Source organism: Castor canadensis, chromosome 7 (assembly GCF_047511655.1).
Source record: "Castor canadensis chromosome 7, mCasCan1.hap1v2, whole genome shotgun sequence".
Taxonomy (NCBI): domain Eukaryota; kingdom Metazoa; phylum Chordata; class Mammalia; order Rodentia; family Castoridae; genus Castor; species Castor canadensis.
In genome coordinates this window covers 10,006,142-10,027,050 of record NC_133392.1, presented here as the reverse complement: position 1 = coordinate 10,027,050, position 20,909 = coordinate 10,006,142, and the positions used below count along the sequence as shown (strand labels likewise).

General features: G+C 44.9%; 1 protein-coding gene across 4 annotated transcripts in view; it reads left to right on the top strand.

Annotated features, from left to right (window-relative positions):
• The window catches only part of Tacc2 (transforming acidic coiled-coil containing protein 2), a 194,902-nt gene that overhangs the window by 19,951 nt on the left and 154,042 nt on the right, over positions 1-20,909 (top strand). For all 4 annotated transcript variants that reach the window (XM_074078162.1, XM_074078161.1, XM_020171766.2 and 1 more), the window contains exons 3-4: positions 7,019-7,078; positions 20,124-20,236. In XM_074078162.1, coding sequence (XP_073934263.1) covers positions 7,019-7,078; positions 20,124-20,236 — 173 coding nt within the window. The remainder of the gene's footprint in view (positions 1-7,018; positions 7,079-20,123; positions 20,237-20,909) is intronic.

Here is a 20,909-nt window from a genome sequence, read left to right as displayed (position 1 = left end):
ATTTTTCTATGAGGTCTATAGGAGGTTTTTAAATTAAATTTTAAAATAAGAGACAATGGTAGATTTACATGCACTTGAAAAATAACAGTGATTGCCGGGCTCGGTAGCTCACACCTATAATCCTAGCTACTCAGGAGGCCGAGATCAGGAGGATCGTGGTTGGAAGCCAGCCCGAGCAAATAGTTCAGTGTTCCGTGAGACCTATCTCGAAAAAACCCATCACAAAAAAGATCAGGTGGAGTGACTCAAGGTGTAGGCTCTGCCCCAGCACTGCAACAAAACAAAACAAAACACAGAGAGATCCCATGGACCCTCTGCCTTGTGTCTCTCAAGGGCAACATCTTGTAAGAGTCTTCTACATTATCACACCCCAGACACTGGTGTTGAGACGGTCAAGATTACAGAACATTTCCATCACCAGGAAGATGCCTGGTTGCCTTTTATAGCCACACCCACATCCCTCTCATTCCTTACCCCTAACCCCAGCAACCAATGGCATTCGTAATTTTGTCATTTCAACAATATTATATAGCTAGATAGCATTAGGCAGTGTGTGGCAGTTTAGGATTGGTCTTCTTCCCCAGGCAGAATTCTTGTGAGACACATCCAAATCATTGTGTTCATCAGTGTTCATTCCTTTCTAGTGTGGAATGGCTTCCATCATATGCACACTGAATCATTCACCCATCGAAGCACATCTTAGTTGTTTCTAATTTTTGGTTACTACAAATGATGCTGTTATGAATGAGAAAACTGGATCTAAAAGACTTTTTTTTTACAGAATTTTTTGGTGACTGTACATTTGCAGTTCTCTGAAGTAAACACCAAGAATGCCATTGTTGGGTCAAATGATAGTTGCATGTTTGGTTTCATAAGAAACTGACAAATGTTTCCCAATCACTGGACCATGCTACATTCCCACCAGCAACTTACACGTGATCCAGTTCCCCTTGCCCTGGCCACCACCTGGTGGTGTTGTCTTTGATGTCGCCTGCTGTTAGATGTGTTGTGATGCCTCATTTTTGGCCTTCTGGATAATGATGCTGAAAAACAGTCACGTGCTTATCTGCTGCCTTTGACGTAGTTCCCCCACATCACTGGTTTCTCTTTCTGAAGTCCAGTTACTCATGGCCAAGTGTGTTCTGAATATAGTAAATGGCAAATTTCAGAATTAAACAATTCGTAAGTTGTAAATTATGTGCTGTCTTGAGTAGCGTGATGAACTCTCCCACCATCCTGCTCTGTCCAGGGCAGGGTGAATATCACCCTAGATCCAGCTGTCCACACTAGTCCCACCCATTAGTCATTTAGGAACAGTCTCAGTTATCAAATCAACTGTCACAGTGTTGAAGAGCTTGTGTTCAAGCAGCCCTTACTCAGTAGCCTAAGGCTACATCACAATGCCTGTGTTGTTCTCCTCTCTCCATCTCATCACCTAGGCACTGTGTCATCTCACTTTGTCACAAGCAAGAGTGTGTGGACAGCACAATGAGATACTCAAGACCAAGAGAAACCACAGCTACATAGCTTTTATTACAGTATATTGCTCTAATTACATTTAATTATTCGTTATTATTGTTAATCTCTTATTTGACTAACTTCTAAATTAAACTTCATCCTAGGTACATACATATAGAAAAAAGCATGATAAATACAGGGTTTGGTGCCACCCATGGCTTTAGGCATCAGCTGGGGTCTTGCAACCTATCCTCTGTGGATGAGGCGAGGGTGCTGTTTGGTGAAAAATGTATTCCTGTCTTTGCCCGTTCTCTAATTGTATTATCATATTGCTATTGTTTTAGTGTTGGATTCGAAGAGGTCTTTATAGAGATAGCAGTCCTTTGTCAGATTGTGCTTTGCAGATATTTTCTCTCATTCTGTAACTTACCTTTTTATCTTCTTAACAGGGTCTTTTAAAAAACAAAAATTTTTAACTCTGATGAGGTTCAATTGACCAGCTTTTCCTTTTATGGGTAGCACTTTTGGTACCAAGTACTCTTTGCCTATTCCTACATCCTAAAGATTTTCTCTTATGCTTTATCTAAAATTTTGAAGTTTTACATTCTGAGTTAATTTTTGTGTAGGGTATAAGATTTTGGTTGGTGTTCATGACTTTTCTTTCTTTAAAAACTTTTTTTATTTTTAGAGTAGTTTTAAGTTCATAGCAAAATTAAGAGTACAGTGCAGGTATTTCCCTTATGTTCTCTATCCCCACACACACATACCCCTACTATCAGCACCTTCTACCACTGTGGTACATTTGTTACAACTGATGAACTTAAATCGACAGATCTTATCACCCAATGTCCATACATTACATAATTTTAGTCTTTTTATTTTTTTCTGTTTGCACACTGGGGATTGAACCAAGTTCCTTGTGCTTGCTATGCAAACACTCTACCACTTGAACCTATGGCCCCAACACACTCTACTTTCTTTGTGACAGAGTCTCACTAACTTTGTTCTAGCTGACCTCAAACTTGGAATTCTCCTGCCTCCACCTGCAAGTGACTGGGATTACAGACATGCACCCTCACACCCAGCCAGTTTCACTCTTGAAGTATATTCTGTGGATTTTGACAAGTGACTAACAACACGTATCCACCATTACAGTGTTGTATGGGATAATTTCATGGACCGAAAAGTCCTCTGTACTTAGCCCTTACTCATCCTTCAGCCCCTGGCAACTGCAAATCTTTTCATGGTCCCCCTACTCTTTAACTTTTCCAGAATGTCCCATTCTGGAATGATACAGTATGTGGTCTTTCCAGATTGACCTTTTTCCTTTGGCAATACACATTTAAGATTCCTCTATGTCTTTTCATGCTTGGACAGCTCATTGCTTTTCAGCATTGAATGATATTCTGTTTTCTCGATGCACCACAGTTTACTTACCCATTGAAGCACATCTTGGTTGCTTCTAAGTATTGAACAAACTTGCAACAAACGTTCATGTGCAGTGTTTTGTGTGGATTTAAGTTTTCATTCTTTTGGGTAGACACTGAAGAGTGCAATTTCTGGGTCACATGGTAAGGGTGTGTTTAGTTTTGTAAGAACCTGCCAAAGCAGTGTCCCATTTTCGCATTCTCACAACCAACAATGACCCTTGCAGGTCTACCTGGTCACCAGCATTTGGTATGGTCCATGGTCATCCTTCTAGGTGTGCAGTGATACCTCACTGTTGCTTCATTTTGCATTCCTCTGATGACATACGACGGGAAGCAGCTTTTCATATGCTACTTGCCCCTGTAAGCTCTTCCATGAGGTGGCAAAATCTTTGGCCCATTTTTCAGTCAGGTTGTTGGCATTAGTACAGTTGAGTTGTAAGAGACTTTTGTTTATTTTGGGTAGCAGTCCTCTCTCAGATGGTGCTTTTTGCAAATGTTTTCTCCCAGTCTGTGGCTTGGCTTTTCATTGTCTTGAGGTCGAGGTTCATTTTTTGGTGTTTGGTGGTGTTCTGCCCATTAATGTCCACGTCTCCAGCACCACTTGTTGGAAAGACTGTTCTTGTTCCCCTGGAATGCTTTTCCACTGAGTCATTTTTGCATCTTTGTCAGAAATCAGTTAGGCATATTTGTGAGGGTCTGTTTCTGGTTTCCCTGCTTCTCTCCACAGACTCTCTCAATTACTGTATCTATATAATAAGTCATGAGGCCAGAGAGAGTAATTTTTCCCACTTTGTTCTTTTCCAAATTGTTTTAGCTATTCTAGAATCTATGGTTTTCCTATATGTAGAATAAACCTACATCTCGAAAAAAAATCTTACTGAGATTTTGATAGGAATTACATTAAATCCGTAGCTTAATTCAAGGAACACTGACTTTACTCTGTTGAGAATTCTAGTCCATGAACACATAGTATGTCTCTCCACTCATTTAGGTCATCTTTAAATTTTTTCATCATTGTTTTGTAATCTTTAGCAAATAGATATTGCATGTATCTTGTCAAGTTTATCCCTAGGTGTTGCACTTTCTCTGGAGTGACTATAAGTGGTATGTGTTTGTTATTTTGGTCAGCACTTTGGGCTTTGTGTGCTGATGTATTCTATGGCGTTGATGACTCAATTATTAGTTCCAAGGTGTTTTGTTGTCATTAATTTCTTGGGATTTACAAATCAAGACAACTTTATTTCTCTTTTTTCCATTCTGCATATTTTTCCCCTTATTACAGAACTCCCATTGCTCTGCTAATTAAGAGCAGTGGGAATGGACACGCTCCCTTGTTCCCAATGTCAAGGGGAAAGCTCGTATTAAGTAAAATATTAGCTCTAGTTTCTTCCTTTTGATAGGTGCCCTTTATCAAGTTGAGGAGGTTCTTCTATATTCTAGTCTGCTTATGATTGTTAAAAATCATGAATGGGTTGGATTGCGTCAAATGCTTTCTCTTGCATCAGTCATTATAATAATATATTTTCTTCTTTGGCCCATTAATATGATGCTGATCAACTTTTCAAATGTGGAACTTGCCTTGCACACCTGGAATAAATCCCACTTGGTCACAGTATATAATTATTTTGACACCTCGTTAAAGTCAATTTGGTAATATTTTGCTGAGGACTTTTGTCCTAAATTTTTAAGAAATACTGCTCTATTGTTTTTTGTTTTGTTTTTGGTCTGGTTTTGGTATGCAGATAATATTAGCCCCACAAAATGAGTTGAGAAGTGCTTATTCTACTTTCTAGAAGATTGTGTAAAAGAAATCTTGCATTTTAAAAGATACTAGCAACCAACTTCAATTATTTTTAAACACTCTGGGGACCCAACAAAGCTGCCTGCTGTTGGGTCAGCTCAGGCCACCCTTTTTGGAATTTCCCCTTATGGGAATGTTCCCTTCTGTGCTTGAGTGTGCTTGAGTGGAAGAGGTCACGGCCATCGGCTGAGAGCCCTTCACAGGCTCTACTAAGGACTGGACAAATTTTGGGCCTTACTCCTCCTCACTAAGAAACCAAACAGCTCAGCTTCAACCCCTTCCCTGAGGTCTTATAGATCTGTCTGGACCCCAAGTTCCCTGCAGGTCACTCCTTGCTACACACAGGATGGACTAGTAGTTCTGATCTGGGGTGATTTTTTGCTTTGCAGGAAGCATTTGGTAATGTCTGGAGACATTTTCTTGTTGTCACAACTGAGATGCAAGGCTCTGCTGGTATCTAGTAGGTAGCTATCAGGGTTTCTCAGAACAGCTTCCCACAAAGAATGATCCAGTTTAAAATGTCAACAGTGCCAAGGTTAAGAAACCCTACAACAGAGGAACATTGGCCTTAATTACTTTAATAGAACTCTTAGGAGTGGTGGGTAAACCTCCCTGACCCAAAATGAACTTCAACTTCAATTCAGGCAAAATTTAGGATGACTTATGCTGTCTCGCCGTTACTAAACCACACTGTCCAGAATGGAATGCTTACTGTTCACCTGGCACGGTTCTAGGAATAGAATTGCTGTGTCAAATGAAGAGTGAGGGCTTCCTGAAGGCTGTTGCTATATAATTTCCAGAGAGGCAAAGCCAACTTCCACTTGGCTCACCAAAGCATGAGGGCCACCCCACTGTGACCTCACAGAAAGGTCTATGTTAACGCTTCAGGGTTTTACTAAATACAAAGGTGAAAATGCTGGGTGTGGGGGAGGGAGGGATTAAACACTCTGGTCCCACTTTACCTGTCTTTACTCCCCACGTCGTCCTGCCACCTCCAGCCCATGCTCAGTCTCTCCCCTCCTGGAGCACACAGGGAATGCTCTCCTGCTCTACACAGGTTCACATCTCCAACCTCAGCCCGGTCTTAGTCAATGGATTTGCCTTCCATAGCAAAACAAACAGGAACAAAGTATGGGTGTGTTTGGCTGCAGACTTAAGGGTACCCCATGGAGCTGGGGCTCCAGGCCCAGCTTTCCACATCCCCTGGATATCTCTATTAGGGTGACACACAGCCACCAGAGTATTTAAACCTACCTCAGCTTCTCTCTCTGACTCAGCTCCTCCTCTTGTGTTCCCCCTCCTGGGTACCATGATCTATCTCGCCATCCAAGACCAAAACCTGGGGGACACCTGACTGCCCATGGCTACCTCCTATGTTTAATTAATGGCCTAGACATTTAGCCTCCTGAATTTCTGTTTAATTCGGACCTTATAGGGTTGCAAGAGACAGAAGCTCATCTCCAGGACCATAGGAAGAAAAGGGGATTATTCACATATAGAATTGTGAAACGCATTGGCTCTAGCTGTAATGTTGGCTGAGTCCAGAGTTTCTCCTCTCTGGATCTTGCTCTACTTTCCTCTGTAATTCCTCAGTGTCCAGGAAGGAAGTGCCCTCAGCCTGATAGAAAAGAAAGGGTGCCCTGGAAACGCCATGCTTCTCACAGCCAATGGTCTAGCCCCATCTGCCCCATGATGGAATCAGACCAGTACTGATTGTGACCTGTGCCCTCTCTGCACTGTGCCCAGACTATGGGACAGTCTGACAGCCAGCTCAAGTCATGCACCCCTATGGGACACAGGTGGGCGCAACTTGGAGCAGTTTCTCATAGGACAGAAACACGGATCCATTATGTTATCTTGTATAAGTTTTTCCCCTTCCTGTCCCCACCATCCTTTCCTTTCACACCTGGACCATCACTAACACCTCTGAACTGATTTCCCTGCCTCCACACACGACCATATCCCACCCAGGCTTCTGTCTGTGAAGGTGCACTTGGTTGTCCCTGTATTCTGCTTAAAAGTGCACTCTTGGAAGGAAAGATGCAATTCTGAAGGAACCTTCTGTTCATAGATTTACAACCAGGCCTTGAAAACCAGCCATATCCCCAGGGCAAAGGATGAGGGATAAGTCAGCCCAGGCCTGGCTCTGGTCGGCTTCCTACACCCTCAGGCTATAGGTTCCTCTCCCACTGTTGTCTGATTTCACCTGGAAGACATGGGCATGGCAGAACCACATTGCACAGGTTCAACTTGGGAATAGAAACCAGCGGTCCTGTGAGGTCCCTGTTCCCCACGACCTGTCCTAACAGTGAGACCCCTTTGCTTTCAGCAGGAGGATGTCGGCTCGCATAATGTCATCCTGTGGCCTCCAAAGCCTGAACCTCTGCAGGTACAGGGCGTGCACTTCTGCATGGTTGGCCTTTCTGCCCCTTCCCTAGCATCTAGATGGCTGCAGATGATAGACCTAACATGTGCACTCAAATACTGAGGTTCGCTCCTCCTCCCTCACCTAACAAGTTGTAAAACACAGTAACAATCAGCAACTCATGCTTAGAGTTTTTAGAAATAACCTGTTGATGTGCCTGAACAAGAACTGGCTAAGTTTGCATGCCGTGAGATGCTGAATAAGGCTTATGTCTATGTCATCAATGGAACGGAATGCAGACACTGGGAGCCAATGCTAATCCTTCCAAGCTCTTCTGTTTTGATTTCCTTTGTCCTAGAGTGTGGCTGGGAAGGACATGGTGGCCCCACCTTTGCTGCCAGTGGCCAAACTGATTTGTCGTAAAAAAAAAAAAAAACAATATTAAAATCAGCATCAGCTGCAGTTCCATTATGCAATGATGCCACATGAGTCTATAGTTTTAGCTCTGCCCCGTAGGTTTGCCATTGACTGGGGAGGGGGCAAATCAGGAGCTTTGTCCCCTCCATTCGACAATGGATTTTTCTGGAGAGGATATTGGAATTGGTGCATGCTTATGGGTGTGATCAGGGGAAGCAGGAAAGCGCCTCACTGACCTGCTTTGAAGTCCCTATTGTACCTGTCCAGGTGTGTTAGTTATCCAGGTAAGGTGGTATTTGCTTTAAGAGCCACTCCACCCCTGAAGGTGACTGCCAAGTAGGTGTGCTTCATGTATTTGTCTCTCTGCATATCCCAGTATGTCTGAGGTTGTGAAATAACATAGAGACTTGCGAGAGTGTTGTGAGCCTGTCCATGTCTGCACCTCATCTGTTTCCCTCATGGGCTCACTAGGTGGGCAGGTTTAGGCTGATCGCTCTCACTTTACTGGGGTGGTGACTTTACACTCACTAGGGTGGTGACTCAGTCTGGGGCCTTTGAGTGAGTAAAGAGTTAGCTGGTCTCCAGGGGGGTCACCAAGAGTGACCAGACCAGTGGTTTCCAAACTGGGTTTGGGGAATTCCTGGCCTCCAGCATTGCTTCAAGAACTGACCCAGGGTTAGAGGGGAAATTGAGAAGAGAGAATCAGATCACTGGTCCTTCCATCACCAGTGCAACTTGCCTGATGTGGTCTTATATTTTAAGGCTTCTGGGAGAAAAGGTTTTAGAATCAGAGTGGGAAGTAAGCCCTGATCTAATCCCCTCCCATATTTTTCAATTTGTGTGGTTGATGAAAAGGTTAAGGCACTTGCCCAGTACCACAAGTCAGTGACAGGTTCAGGACTGGAGGCTGTCTTGGCAGCTCCTAGTTTGGGCTCCTAAGGGTGCCACTGCCAGGGGAGGAGCCCTTGGTCCTACTCAGGACTCTGCACGGCAGTCTTTTTTTTTTTTTTAAAAGATGGGTTAAAATTTTTATTAAGTTTGTTTTCTTTTCTTTTTTTTTTATTGTTCATATGTGCATACAAGGCTTGGGTCATTTCTCCCCCCTGCCCCCACCCCCTCCCTTACCACCCACTCCACCCCCTCCCTCTCCCCCCCCAATACCCAGCAGAAACTATTTTGCCCTTATTTCTAATTTTGTTGTAGAGAGAGTATAAGCAATAATAGGAAGGAACAAGGGTTTTTGCTGGTTGAGATAAGGATGGCTATACAGGGCATTGACTCACATTGATTTCCTGTGCGTGGGTGTTACCTTCTAGGTTAATTCTTTTTGATCTAACCTTTTCTCTAGTTCCTGGTCCCCTTTTCCTATTGGCCTCAGTTGCTTTAAGGTATCTGCTTTAGTTTCTCTGCGTTAAGGGCAACAAATGCTAGCTAGTTTTTTAGGTGTCTTACCTATCCTCACCCCTCCCTTGTGTCTGCACAGCACTCTTGAGAAGAGCTCACACTTGCGGTCAGGGAACATTCGCGCATTCATGGAACTCCTTACCACTGGGTTGGTTTAGGTACTGTGGATCCAAAGGCGAGCCATATAGAACTGATGTCCATTTGGGGAGCCAGACAATCAAATGAACAAATAGACAAGCGACTAGTAAAGAAAATACTTTTATTCTACAGGGATAGAAGTAGAGATCATTATGTTAAGTGAAATAGGCCTGGCTCAGGAAGACAAGTGCTACAGGATGTCACTCATAGGTGGAATCTGAAAATGCTGATCTCATAGAAGCTGAGAGTTAAGTGGTGGTTGCCAGAGGCTGGGGAGGCAATGGGGCTGGGCTGGGCTGAGCAAGGTTGGTTAAGCTAGTTCCAGTCCAGTTCCAGTTAGAGTAAGAAGCTCTGGGGTGCTGTCACTTGAAAAGGGTAATTATAGATAATAAATATGTACAGTACATCCCAAAAGGCAGGAGAAAGGACTTTGAATGTTTCATCATAGAGCAATGATAGACATTTGAGGAGATAGATATGTTTACTCTGATTTAAACATTATATAATGAGTACATATTTTGAAGCATCAAATGACACCTTGTTAATATGTACAATTTTATGTTTTATGTGTCAATTAAAAATAAATTTAATCAATAAAAAAGCACTTATAGACAAAAACGTCTGTTGTTTACCAGGCACTGTTCTAGCACTTGAACGACTACTCAACCACATCTGCCTTAACACAGCTTTTCTTCCATAGGGACAAAGACACAATGAGCTCCCTGGCAAATAAACACAGCCTATCGTTTCCTCCAGGAACTGGGGTCAGCAGCTGCTCCTCCCTTCCCCCCTCCCTCGCTCCTTTCCTTCCTTCCTTCCTCTCTTTTATTGTGCTAACATAGAACATGAAGCTTACCATAGTCACCATTTTTAAGTACAGGGTTCTGGGTCCTGTTGTTCATCATTGTAGCTGAGTGCAGAGATCCTGGGCAACAGAGACGAGGAAGCCTGGGAGGCCTGGGGTGGGAGGAACTGAGTATCAGGGGTGGCACGTCCATGAGGGGGGTAAAGGCCTCAGGGCATCACAGGAGTGCTGCTATTTGCAGATGGGGGAAAATGAAATGACTTAGAAGAGAGCAATGATGCCTCTGACTATTGCCAAGCACTGGTGTTCTAGGTGTGGAAGAAAATCTGCTGGCCCTCAAAAGGGTGGCAAGTTAGTGGCTCTCAGAGTCAGGCTAGGCATGGGTAAGGTGGGAAGGTCAAGAGTCTGTTCTTTCACGAGTCTAAGCTATTGGTGAGGGGAGGATGGCCAGCTGGGGGACAAGGAAAGGTGGGGGTGGGGAGAGCTCAGAGGAGACAGGAGGCGCATGGGGCAGCACAGGCTTGGGGTAAGGGATGTGCTTGAGGGGCCAGATCTTCAAGCAGCCACTGACAGAAGAGGGATAGCAGCAGGAGAGAGCCTCTCCTCAGAGCCTCTGGGCAGCGGGCCAACAAATGTTCTTAAGGATTTTTGCTTTTGAAATTTTTGGGCAACAACTAATTTGTTGAATCAATCTCTGACCGTTTTATCTTATCCACAAAGTCAAGTTTAATAACATCACAAAAGTCCTGCTTTCAAACCCTGCTGAGCGGTCACAGTTGTTTGTTTCATCAGCACCAATGCCATTAAACTGAAATTTAGTAATATGACCTTAGTTTCTGTCCTGTGTTCTGAGGGAAGAGAAGCCATCAGCAGAGGAAATTTCCACACTCAGCCAGCAGCCTGCTCTATCAGTCTGTCAAGGTCCCTCCTAGTGAGCTGAGGTCTTCAGGCCTCAGAAGATCCCCTCAGTGTTGCCTTTGCTGCCTGCCAAGCCCTGCTTGTTACTCCCGCAACTTCCCTCCAGGGATTGATTGACTCACTCAGTCCCGTTTGTTGGGCTGCTCCCAGGCAGCACTAAGCAACCTCAGCCACAGCACAGTGAACTGCTGTGACTTGAACCCAGGACCCAGCTTTTCCTTCATGTGTACTTGCCTTCCTGCACAGACATGAAGAGAAAGCCATATATATAACAAAAACTATGGGTGGGAAAGCTGTTCAGTTCTAGGGAACCCTACAGTGGGCACCCAAACTCTGAACAGGAGAAAGGCAACACCTGAATCCATCTGAGTTATCACATTACCTTCTGGATTTCTCCTTGGCCAGGGGTTGTCATGATCCCTGTTTATGGCTCTGACAAGGTTGGGAGGCAGAGAAAGACATTCAATTCCATTACTACAATGGCCTAACTTAAAAATACGAAATGATCAGTAAATGACTCCTGTCAAGCAATGCCATTGCCTGGATGTTTCTGCAGCTAGAGTTCCAGAAAACATGGCTCCCAACTATAGAAATTGGGATCAATGTCATGAAGTAAGAAGACAGTCCCCTGATCTGGCCTAGGTGACAAGGAAGGCTCTCCTGGAGCTGTAGTTTGCTCAGTGCTGATGGTGAGCTGGAAGTCAGCAAGAGCAGATGGATCTCGAGCCAGCTCTGAGTGCAGCCTGTCCAGCCCAGCCCTCACTTGGGCACATCTCCCTGGGTCCTCGCTCAGGGAGAGTGGTGCAGCCCAGGCCTGAGCTGCGTTCCCAGGGAGATATCTCAGCACTGTGGGCTTAGGTGTGAACTCTCTGCTGTCCAAGGATCAGGAGAACAGGAAACTCTGTCACACGAGCCATGTCCTGGACCTGGTCACCTGGAAAGTGATGGAGTTCATTTCTGCAGGCTGAGGTTGGCCTTTGACCCATAACTGTGAGTATGTGTGATATTTCCAGCTACAAATGGCTGAGTTGATTGGAAGGACCTGCTCGGTTTCTGTGGAACTCAGAAACTTGACATTACAACAGCAGGAGACTATGCTGGGAGTAGGTGGGCGTCTGGGATGATTTAACTGTGTTTAACAGGCAAGAAATTGAGTGAAGAAACAAACAGGCAGCAGGAATTTCATGTTTGTAACAATGGAGGGCTTATCTATCAGAACCATCTGTTGCCACAGCTCAGTGTCAGGATTACCTGGCCCAGAGGCAGGGCTAATTTTCACTAGCATCGTCACCAATGTGTGTGAGTGGTGTGACATCAGGTTCAGGGAAGATGTCCCTACTGAAGGGTCTCATTGACTGCTCTGGCTGTAAGCGAGGTAGCCACCGACTCTAGGTTAATGACCTTTGAATCCACTTCTCTTCCTCCTCCCATCCCCCATCCCCCTTTCTTCCCTGGTTTCCCCCCTTGCTTCATGGACTGGAGTTTGAACTCAGGACTTCACACTTGCAAAGCAGGTGCTGTACTTCCTGAGCCCCATCTCCAGTCTATTTTGCTCTGGTTATTTTGAAGATAGGGTCTTGAACTATTTGCCTGGGCAGGCCTCAAACAGAAATATTCCCAAGTAGGTAGGATTATAGGCTGAGCCACTGGCACCCAACTTGAATCCATCTCTTCTTCTGATATTAGTCACTAGCATGTAGGGTGTCCACTGTGGTCTGGCCATGTGCTAAGTGATACCCAAGTACCATTTTATTTAACCTTCACAACAGCCCTTTTACTGATAGGATCCTAGAGGCACAAGACCCAAGGCTTACAGCCACATCTGCTCTAGTGTGAGCTTGTGTGGGTGTAGGAACTGGAGAGGGGCAAAGACAGTGATTTTCTGTCTGCTTTTCACATCTGATGGAGGAAATCTTGCAGCACGTCACAGGCCAACCTGACAGACTCAACTCCTGGAATCAGGAGTCAGATGCCCCTCCCACTCTTTCCCTTGCCAGACTTACAAGGGGCCCTTGTCACCCACTGAGGGAGGAAAGGCAGGGACCATGGTCCCCATTTTCAGGACAGAGTCAGGTGAAGAGGTGAGCTGGTCTGCCCAAGGGCACGTGGATTTGGGATTCTGACCTGGTCCAGCCCTCCTTCTATTACATTGCTACTATTACATTGCATGTATTACATTCAGAACGTCCTTACTGGGCATGGTTCCTTCCCTTGTGGTACTGAAGGCTTAGTGAATGAACGAGTGATAGACAATGACAATATCAATAGACCGTACCTGTCTTCCCTTTCTCAAGGGTGGGCATTGTCTTGAAAAGACCCAGGAAACTCAACGACATAATAAATGACATGTTCTGACCACTTTGGTCTGCAGGAAAAAGGGATTATTTAATTTATTTATTTGGCAGTACTGGGGATTGAACTCGGGGCCTTGCCCTTGTTCTACCATTTGAGCCATGTCCTCGCCCAACTGTTTTTGTTTAATTAAGCTTTTTATTTAGTACCTTTCTAGATTTACAGAAAGTTGCAAAGATAGTACAGAGAGGACTCCTCCATCTGGAAGCTTCTCCATCTTCTCCAACCGGCCATCCTTTCCTCGCATGGATCCGGGTTTACTTAGCACCTATTGGGTCCCTACTGTACATGAGTCATTACCAAGATCACACTGCAGGCCCCATGCTGTTATGGCCTCCATATTTTAAGGGAAGAGTGAGGACTCGAAACCTGCTCTCTCTGACTCTGGATCACTGCACCACACTCTGCCACATGAGCCTTATAGCCTCTCCCTTGTTGGCTTAGGCCTGTGTTGGGGAGAGAGCCTCTTCTGTCTTTGTGTTGGCTGTAGAGGTGAAGAAGGGTGTGGGATGACCCAGCAGGTCTGGTGTGATGGTTACCTTTGTGTGATGGACAGATGGGCAGCCCTCTGGCTGAAGCAAAGAACATGCACTCATCCTCCATATTTGGCCATCCTGGCAGTTGTTTCTGAAATCCGACTCCCAGTGCCATGGGGACGACCTTTGGTCTCCTTCCCAGCATTCACCTGCACTCCTGCTGCTCCAAGAAGCCAGTTCCAAGAGCAGACTTGGGTGGATCTCTGGTCATTACCTGGCCTCGCTGACTCGGCCACACTTTGAATAATCTTATTGATATGGTCTAGAGAAGGAACCCGTTTAAGAGGTAAGGAAGGGCAGTGAAAGTGCTTTTGTAAATGGTGGAACGCTTCTGCTCTTGACAGAGCTATTTTTCATTTCAGTTGCTGCAATGTCTGAAGATTACTTTAAGTTACACTCGGGGCTCTGGAGCATGCCCGAGCCAAGAAAGGCTGTTTGTTTATTCAAGCGATGACAGTGCAGGACAGATTTTAAAAAGCAACTGGGCAAGAGGGGTTGTCACGTGAGTGAGATGGCCGGTGGTTTTTCCAGTATGCCATTTGGAAGCATTAAGGATGACTTTAGAAATCGTGCTATTGACACCACGGGAATCCAATAAGCAACAGGACTCAGTGTCTGTTGCTAGGATGGGGAAACTGGAAAGAGGAGGAGGTCTCGCAGATGTGTAGGGAGTGGGGCGGAATCCAGGCTTCACCCCTCGATTTGCAGAAGTGGGTACCAAACCAAATAAGAATTGTCTCTTTTCCATGCATTCAGCAAACATTTGTGGACTGCCTTTTCTGTGCCAGGTGTTGTTCTGGGCATCAGATCCTGCCTCTTTTGCCACAGTATTTATAAATGTTCAGTTGTTTTAGTTACTTGAAGTGTGGCAACAAGATGGCAGAGACCAGAAAGCAACTATTTTCATTGCATGGGGAGCCATGCTGTGTAAATGAAGCAAGGGAGACAGCCTCGGCAACAAGGTGTCCTTATGTGTTGAATTACCCATGTCATACATAACACATCGGTGTAAATTCCTCAAAACCATGATAAGCTTACAGATGGATAAAATACTTGATCCAGGTCACTTGGTTTCTTTCTCAGTACCGCAGCATAAAGTAGGGGGTCAAAGCACAGACTCTGGGGTCAAACCACCCAGGTCCAAATCTTGGTTCCACTACTTCCAAGCTGTGTGACCTTGAGCAAGTGGCTTACTGTCTCTGTGCTCTGATCTGTGTTCTTATCTATAAAAGAAGGTTGTAAGAATTAAATGAGTCTAAATACTAAAGGCAGAAATTGGGAGGATTGCAGTTTGAGACCAGGGTAGGCAAAAAGTTTCTGAGAACCCATTTCAACCAATGTTAAAAAAGAGAACAGTGCTTGGGAGGTACTTGGCACAGAGAGTGTTATAGGAGTACATTTGCTACATAAGTGTTGGGTGGGTGCTGTTGTAATTGTGGAGAGAGCCCTGGACATCAAAGCAGAAGACCTGGGCAAGCATCTAACCCCTCCATTTCTCATCTGGAAAATGGAAAGGATTGTTTCACCTGCCTGCTTAGTAAACAGCCATTTGCGAGGATCAGATGGAGTCAAAGCCCTTTCAAGAGCGCAACGTGCCACTCGTGTGGGTCGCTCTGCTGCTTATTTTATTTATTTTATTGTATTATTTTATTTTGTTTGTACTGAGAATTAAGCCCAGGGTCTCACACATGCTAAGTGTGCACTGTACCTCTGGGCTATATCGCAGCCCTATTGCGTTTATTTTAACTCCATCTAGAGTTGCTGGGCAGGGGACAACAGATAAGCAGCGTAGAGGAGGCATAGGGTTGACAGGAGGGAGGCCCTCTCTTTTCCTTCTTCAGAGATGAATCCGAGCCCTTGTGCGCTCTCTGCACCTGAGGGAATGCAGCACGGGGTCCCTTACCCCCATTAGTTAGAGCGAAGATCCTTCTTCTCCTGTCTGTTGGTGGCATCCGTCTGTGCCGTTAGATGTGTTAATATCTTTCCAGAATTACTTCTAAGAAACCTTGATCATAGCACACAGGGCAGAGTTATCTATTAGGTTATTTGCAGAATGTCAGGTGCAGACACTGTGGCCTTGGGAGGGAGGCCCAGCTGTAGGTGTTAGGAGCTGATTTTGCCTGACAGTTCGACAAGTAGCCTTGTATTACACTTTTTAAAATTCAGGACCCTGATATAAAAAAGCCATCCAATCTTCATTGTGATTCTCAAGTTATCATAGTAAATGAAAACCATGCATCCAAAGGTGGCGGTATTACCTTGGTGAAGAACCTTGCACTGAAGAGGCCAGGACACCTTGCAGAATTTCAACCTAAGGTTACTCAAAGTATGCACTGGCTGGGCATGGTGGCTCACACCTGTAATCCGAGCTACTTGGGAGGCATACATAGGAGACTCACGGTTCAGGCTGGCCTAAGCCAAAATGCGAGGCCCTATTTGAAAAATAACTAAAGTAAAAAGGGCTGTAGGTGTGGCCCAACTGGTAGAGCAACTGCAAGGCCCTGAGTTCAAACCCAATACTGCCCAAAAAAATAAAGTCTGCTGCTATCCCCTAGGGGTGGCTGCTTTCCTGGAAGCACAGATAGGAGGCTGTGGTCCCACAGGGCAGGGAAAGAGCTCTCATTACAGGAATAGCTCAGCCATCATGGGAACCCAGCCTCTTAGGTAAGGACTCAGCCCCAGCTGTCTCTGCCTCCTCCTACACTTCTTTGCTGAAGGGTTCACGAAGAAAAACGCCCTGTCCCAGCTCTGGGATCAGAATAGGTCCATCCAGACTCCACTGCTGTGTGACCTTGGCCAAGTTATTTAACCTCCCACAGTGTCAACTCTAAAACAGGACGCAAACAGTATCTTCCTAACAAGGAGACAGTTCATGAAAGACCCTGGTCCTTAGTAAGTGCTCAATGAGCAGAAGTTATTATTATTGTTACTGCCTGCCCCCCTCGTTCTGACTCACTGTAGTGTTCTTGTTGGTGCTGAGCTGTCTGGACCCCTGAGAGGTAAGGCATCTTTTGTAGTTACCCCTGGACACAATTGGATGAACACAAATGGCCAACCACTCAGAAATGAATTGGGTGGGGAAACACAGGCAGAGCCAGTCTTCCCTGGCCTGGGAGGGTGTCTGCCAGCTCCCACTTAGTCTCCTCCTGGCTTGCTCCTGTGTTTACACCCTGTGGTCATGATATTGGGGTCTGTTATCCTAGACTGTGAACAACCAAGGAAAGGGACTGAGTTTTACTCATTTTGTGGCCTTCACTTTTAGCACGTGGTAGGCTTGGATGGAAGTTTCTTGGGTGGGTAAGTGAGTCGACAAATCAGTGAATAAAACATTAGTTTTTGGAAGGTCAGTGAAATGACATACTCATCAAATACTTTGGCTGTGTCAGGTTCCATGGTTTCTCCTGGTGAATTGGTTGGTCCACAGGAGAATTTTTTGTGTTTTGGTCTGCAAGTGCTTCCATGATGGGCAGGATCAGAACAGGTCTCTCTCTGGGCCATGTCAGGGAACAGTGCCCCTTTGGGGAGAGAAATTTCTACCAACCAGGAGCAGGGAGCCTGAAGAGCCTGGAGAAGCTTATTTTGCCTGGCACTTGACACCTACCACCCCTGCACTCCCCCATAAGAATGAGAAATCCCCAAAGTCATGAGAACTTAGGGTTCTCGGCTTCATCCAAGCATCCAACAAGTCATGTGCTTCTGTCTGAGCTGCATCCCTGTAGGAAAGGGAAGTGGCTTTTAACACACAGAGGCATGGTCAGCTGTCAAGCAGTGCACTCGACCCTGAAGTGCCATCATCCAGTATCACAAAGGTGCCCACAGGCCAAGGAACGTCCTGTTCTGCAGCTTTGGATCATCTGATAGACTTAAGCAAGCTAGAAAGAAGTGAGGTCTGGGTGAACTGTCTTCGGAAGTGTGCCACGTAGCAGTGTTTCCATGAGGAACCACGAAGTGTTTGGTGGTCAAGAAACTTTGTGAATTTAGAGTTAAAATTCAGTAAGTTATTTTACTGCAGAACCTCCCAGAACCTTTAAGATATTTCTGTGCATTATGAATTTCTAAAAGAGGGCTATGAGGTTGTTAGTTTGTATATGAAATGTCCCCACAGGCTCATGTGTTGAACTCATGGTCCCCAGCTTGTGGTGCTATTTTGGGAGGTGGTAGAAACTTCAGGAGAAGGGGCCTGGCTGAGGAAGTGGGTCACTGGGGGGTGGCTTTGAAGGTTATTCCTGGTCCCCCATCCCTTCCTCCCTCCCTCCCTTTCTCTCTCTCTCTCTCTCTCTCTCTCTCTCGGCCCAGAACCCACAGAGCCAAGGCCTATGGACTGAAATCTCTGAAGCCATTAGCCAGAATAAACCATTCTTCTCTTATGTCAGGTATTTTGTCACAGCAATGAAAAGTCTGACTTAACACCGAAATGTAGCACATCTCAGACCTACTTGACCCTAGAACACTTCATTTCTCTCAAAGCTCACCTGGTGAGCTATAAGTGCCATCTATCCGTTGCAAGCGACAGAATCCAACTTATACCAGGTAAGGTGAAAGAGGAATTCAAGGCCTCATCATTGAACCTCTGAACAGATGGGGCACAATGAGACTGGATCTTGGAGCCCACTGGAACTGATGCCTTGACACTACCGGGACCCTCTCCCTCCGTCTCTCGTCTCACTGCTCTCTACATTTGGCTCACCTCTCTCTTGCTATAGGTTCCCTTCGTCCTCAATAACTAGGTACAAGGTGGCCGGTAACTCCTGCATTTGTTTCTGCAGAACCCATCACCAGATTCCCACTGCTGTGGTCCTTCAGAGAATTCTGTGGAAAGACCAGGCTTGTCCTGAGCCTTCCATTCCAGTAGGCAGAGGCATGGGGCACTATGGCATTTTCCATGAGACCCTCACAGACAGAGGGCAGAGGTAGAACAGTTCTTTTAAAAGATGACAGATCCATTCTTAAACAGTGTGTTTATATCAATTCAAAATGATAAAGAGGGTTAGGGGTATGACCCAAGTAGTAGGGCACTTGCCTAACAAGTGCAAGGTCCTGAGTTCAAACCCTAGTACCACTACAAAATAAACTAAGTGGATCAAATCCCAGTACCACCAAAATTACATAAATAAACAAAATACAGTGAGCAAAGACCTTAATGCAAAACCCAAAACTCTGAAACTATAAGAGGAAAATCTAGGACAATGAATTTCTAAAAAAAATTCCAGTTGCTCAGGAATTATGAGCAAGAATTGACACATGTGATTACATCAAAGTGGAAAGCTTCCACCCAGCAAAGGAAACAATTACCAGAAGAGATAGCCTGTAGCATTTGCCAGCTAGTCATCAGATAGAGGATTAATATATAGGATATAGAGAGCTCAAAAACTAAACACCAAAGGACAAATAACCCAATGAATAAATGGGCAAGTGAATTGAACAGACAGGTCTCAGAAGAAGTACAAATGACCAATAAACACATGAAGAAGTGTTCAACATCCCCAGCCGTAAAGGAAGTGCAAATCAAAATGACCCGAAGTTTCCATCTTACCTGTCATCAAGAAAACAAATATTAACAAATTCTGGAGAGGGTGGAGGAGGTTGGGGGGCGGGCAGGAGAAGGAACTCTTATGGAAATGTAAATTAGTGCAGCCACTATGGAAATCAGTGTAACTCAAAAAGTAAAAATAGACCTACCTTATGACCCTACTATACTTCTCTTGGGTATATACCTGAAGAAATTAAGTCAGCATACAGTAGAGGCTCCTGCACACCCATGTTTATCACAGCACTAGTCACAATAGCCAAGTTATGGAATCAGCCTAGGTGCCCCACAAGCAAGGAATAGATTAAAAAATGTATATATACACAATGGTGTATCATTCAGCCATAAAGAAGAATGAAATTGTGTTGTTTACAAGAAAATAGATGGAATTAAGCGAAATAAACCAGACTCAGCCATGTAAATATTGCATGGTTTATCTCACATTTGGAATGTAGACCTTAAAAAGCATGAATGTAAAAGGAGGATTGTTGGAGGGACTGGTGAGAGGGGAATGGTGAAAGGAGAGGGTGTCAGGGAGATGAATATGATTGAAGGACTTTATATGCATGTATGAAAATAGAATAATCAAACCTGTTAAACATTGTAAAAAAATTAAAAAGGGAAAAGAAAGAAATAGAGGTGGTGGGAAAAAATTTATTTGTTATTTATTATGGGGGTTTAGGGCTACTCTTGGGAAGACAAAATAAGACACAACCACTGGCTTTTGTAAATACAGCTTGGGATTTACAGAAGCTTTTTTCCCCTCTTCTGATTTTTATACTATACCTCACTGAGCATCATTTGAATTAAGTGTTTAAATCACAGCGTCCCATGATTTGAAGTTCTGGGTGCTCTGCTGCACAATAAAGCCATAACCTTGAATGTTGTGCTCAGGGGCCTATTGATAAATGTTTCTGTGTTTTCATATAGTCCTACTTGATTTTCTTCCAATTTCTCTTTCTTCTGGCTCAGAGGACTTCATCAGCTCCGAGTTCAAGATCTGTGCAACCACTTGGAGACAGTCAGAGCATACAAAGGAAGCAAGAGCACTTACCCAGAAGCCCTGACGGTGGGAACTTATCCAGGTAGGGAGCTAGTTCTGGAGGATGGATGAAGCCCACGGCAAGGCCTGCTTACTGCCTGCTCCAGTATTTGCTTTGCTCTGTTTGCTTTGGGAGATTAACCCTACAGCACGTGGGGCAGTTGGCGCAGGGATTCATACACCTATCTGTGATCGGATAAGCTGCAATGTGTAGAAAATTAATAGATTTCTGTCCACAAATGAAATTAACAATTACAGATTTCCATTCCAGCAACACTCCAAATTGTTTAGCCTCATGGTCAGAACTGAAAGTAGGAAAGGCTTCCATGGGCTTAATCTGTTGCTACATGGTCTGTATTCCAGGGTAGAGGCCATTATAGGCACTGGGAATTCAAAGAGAAAGTCCTAAAGCCACCAGGGAGGCTGGTGGTGCATTCCAGAAGCCAATGAAGCCACACTGGGACAGTGGCACATGGCCTGGTGGTCAGTGAGTCCTCATGACCCATGGCCAAACCCTGGTTTCCATGACTCTGTACTGGACCTCTTCCTATTCTGTGCTCTGCACTCACAGTCTTGAGGCATCCCCAAGCAGAGCACAGTAGACTTGGGCACTCAGTGCCAGCCATGGACACAGCCAAGTACACTGGAGCCAGTTAGTTAACTAGTTGTGGGTCAGTTCATGAGTAGGTCTTGGATCGGGTTAAAATAACCCTCAT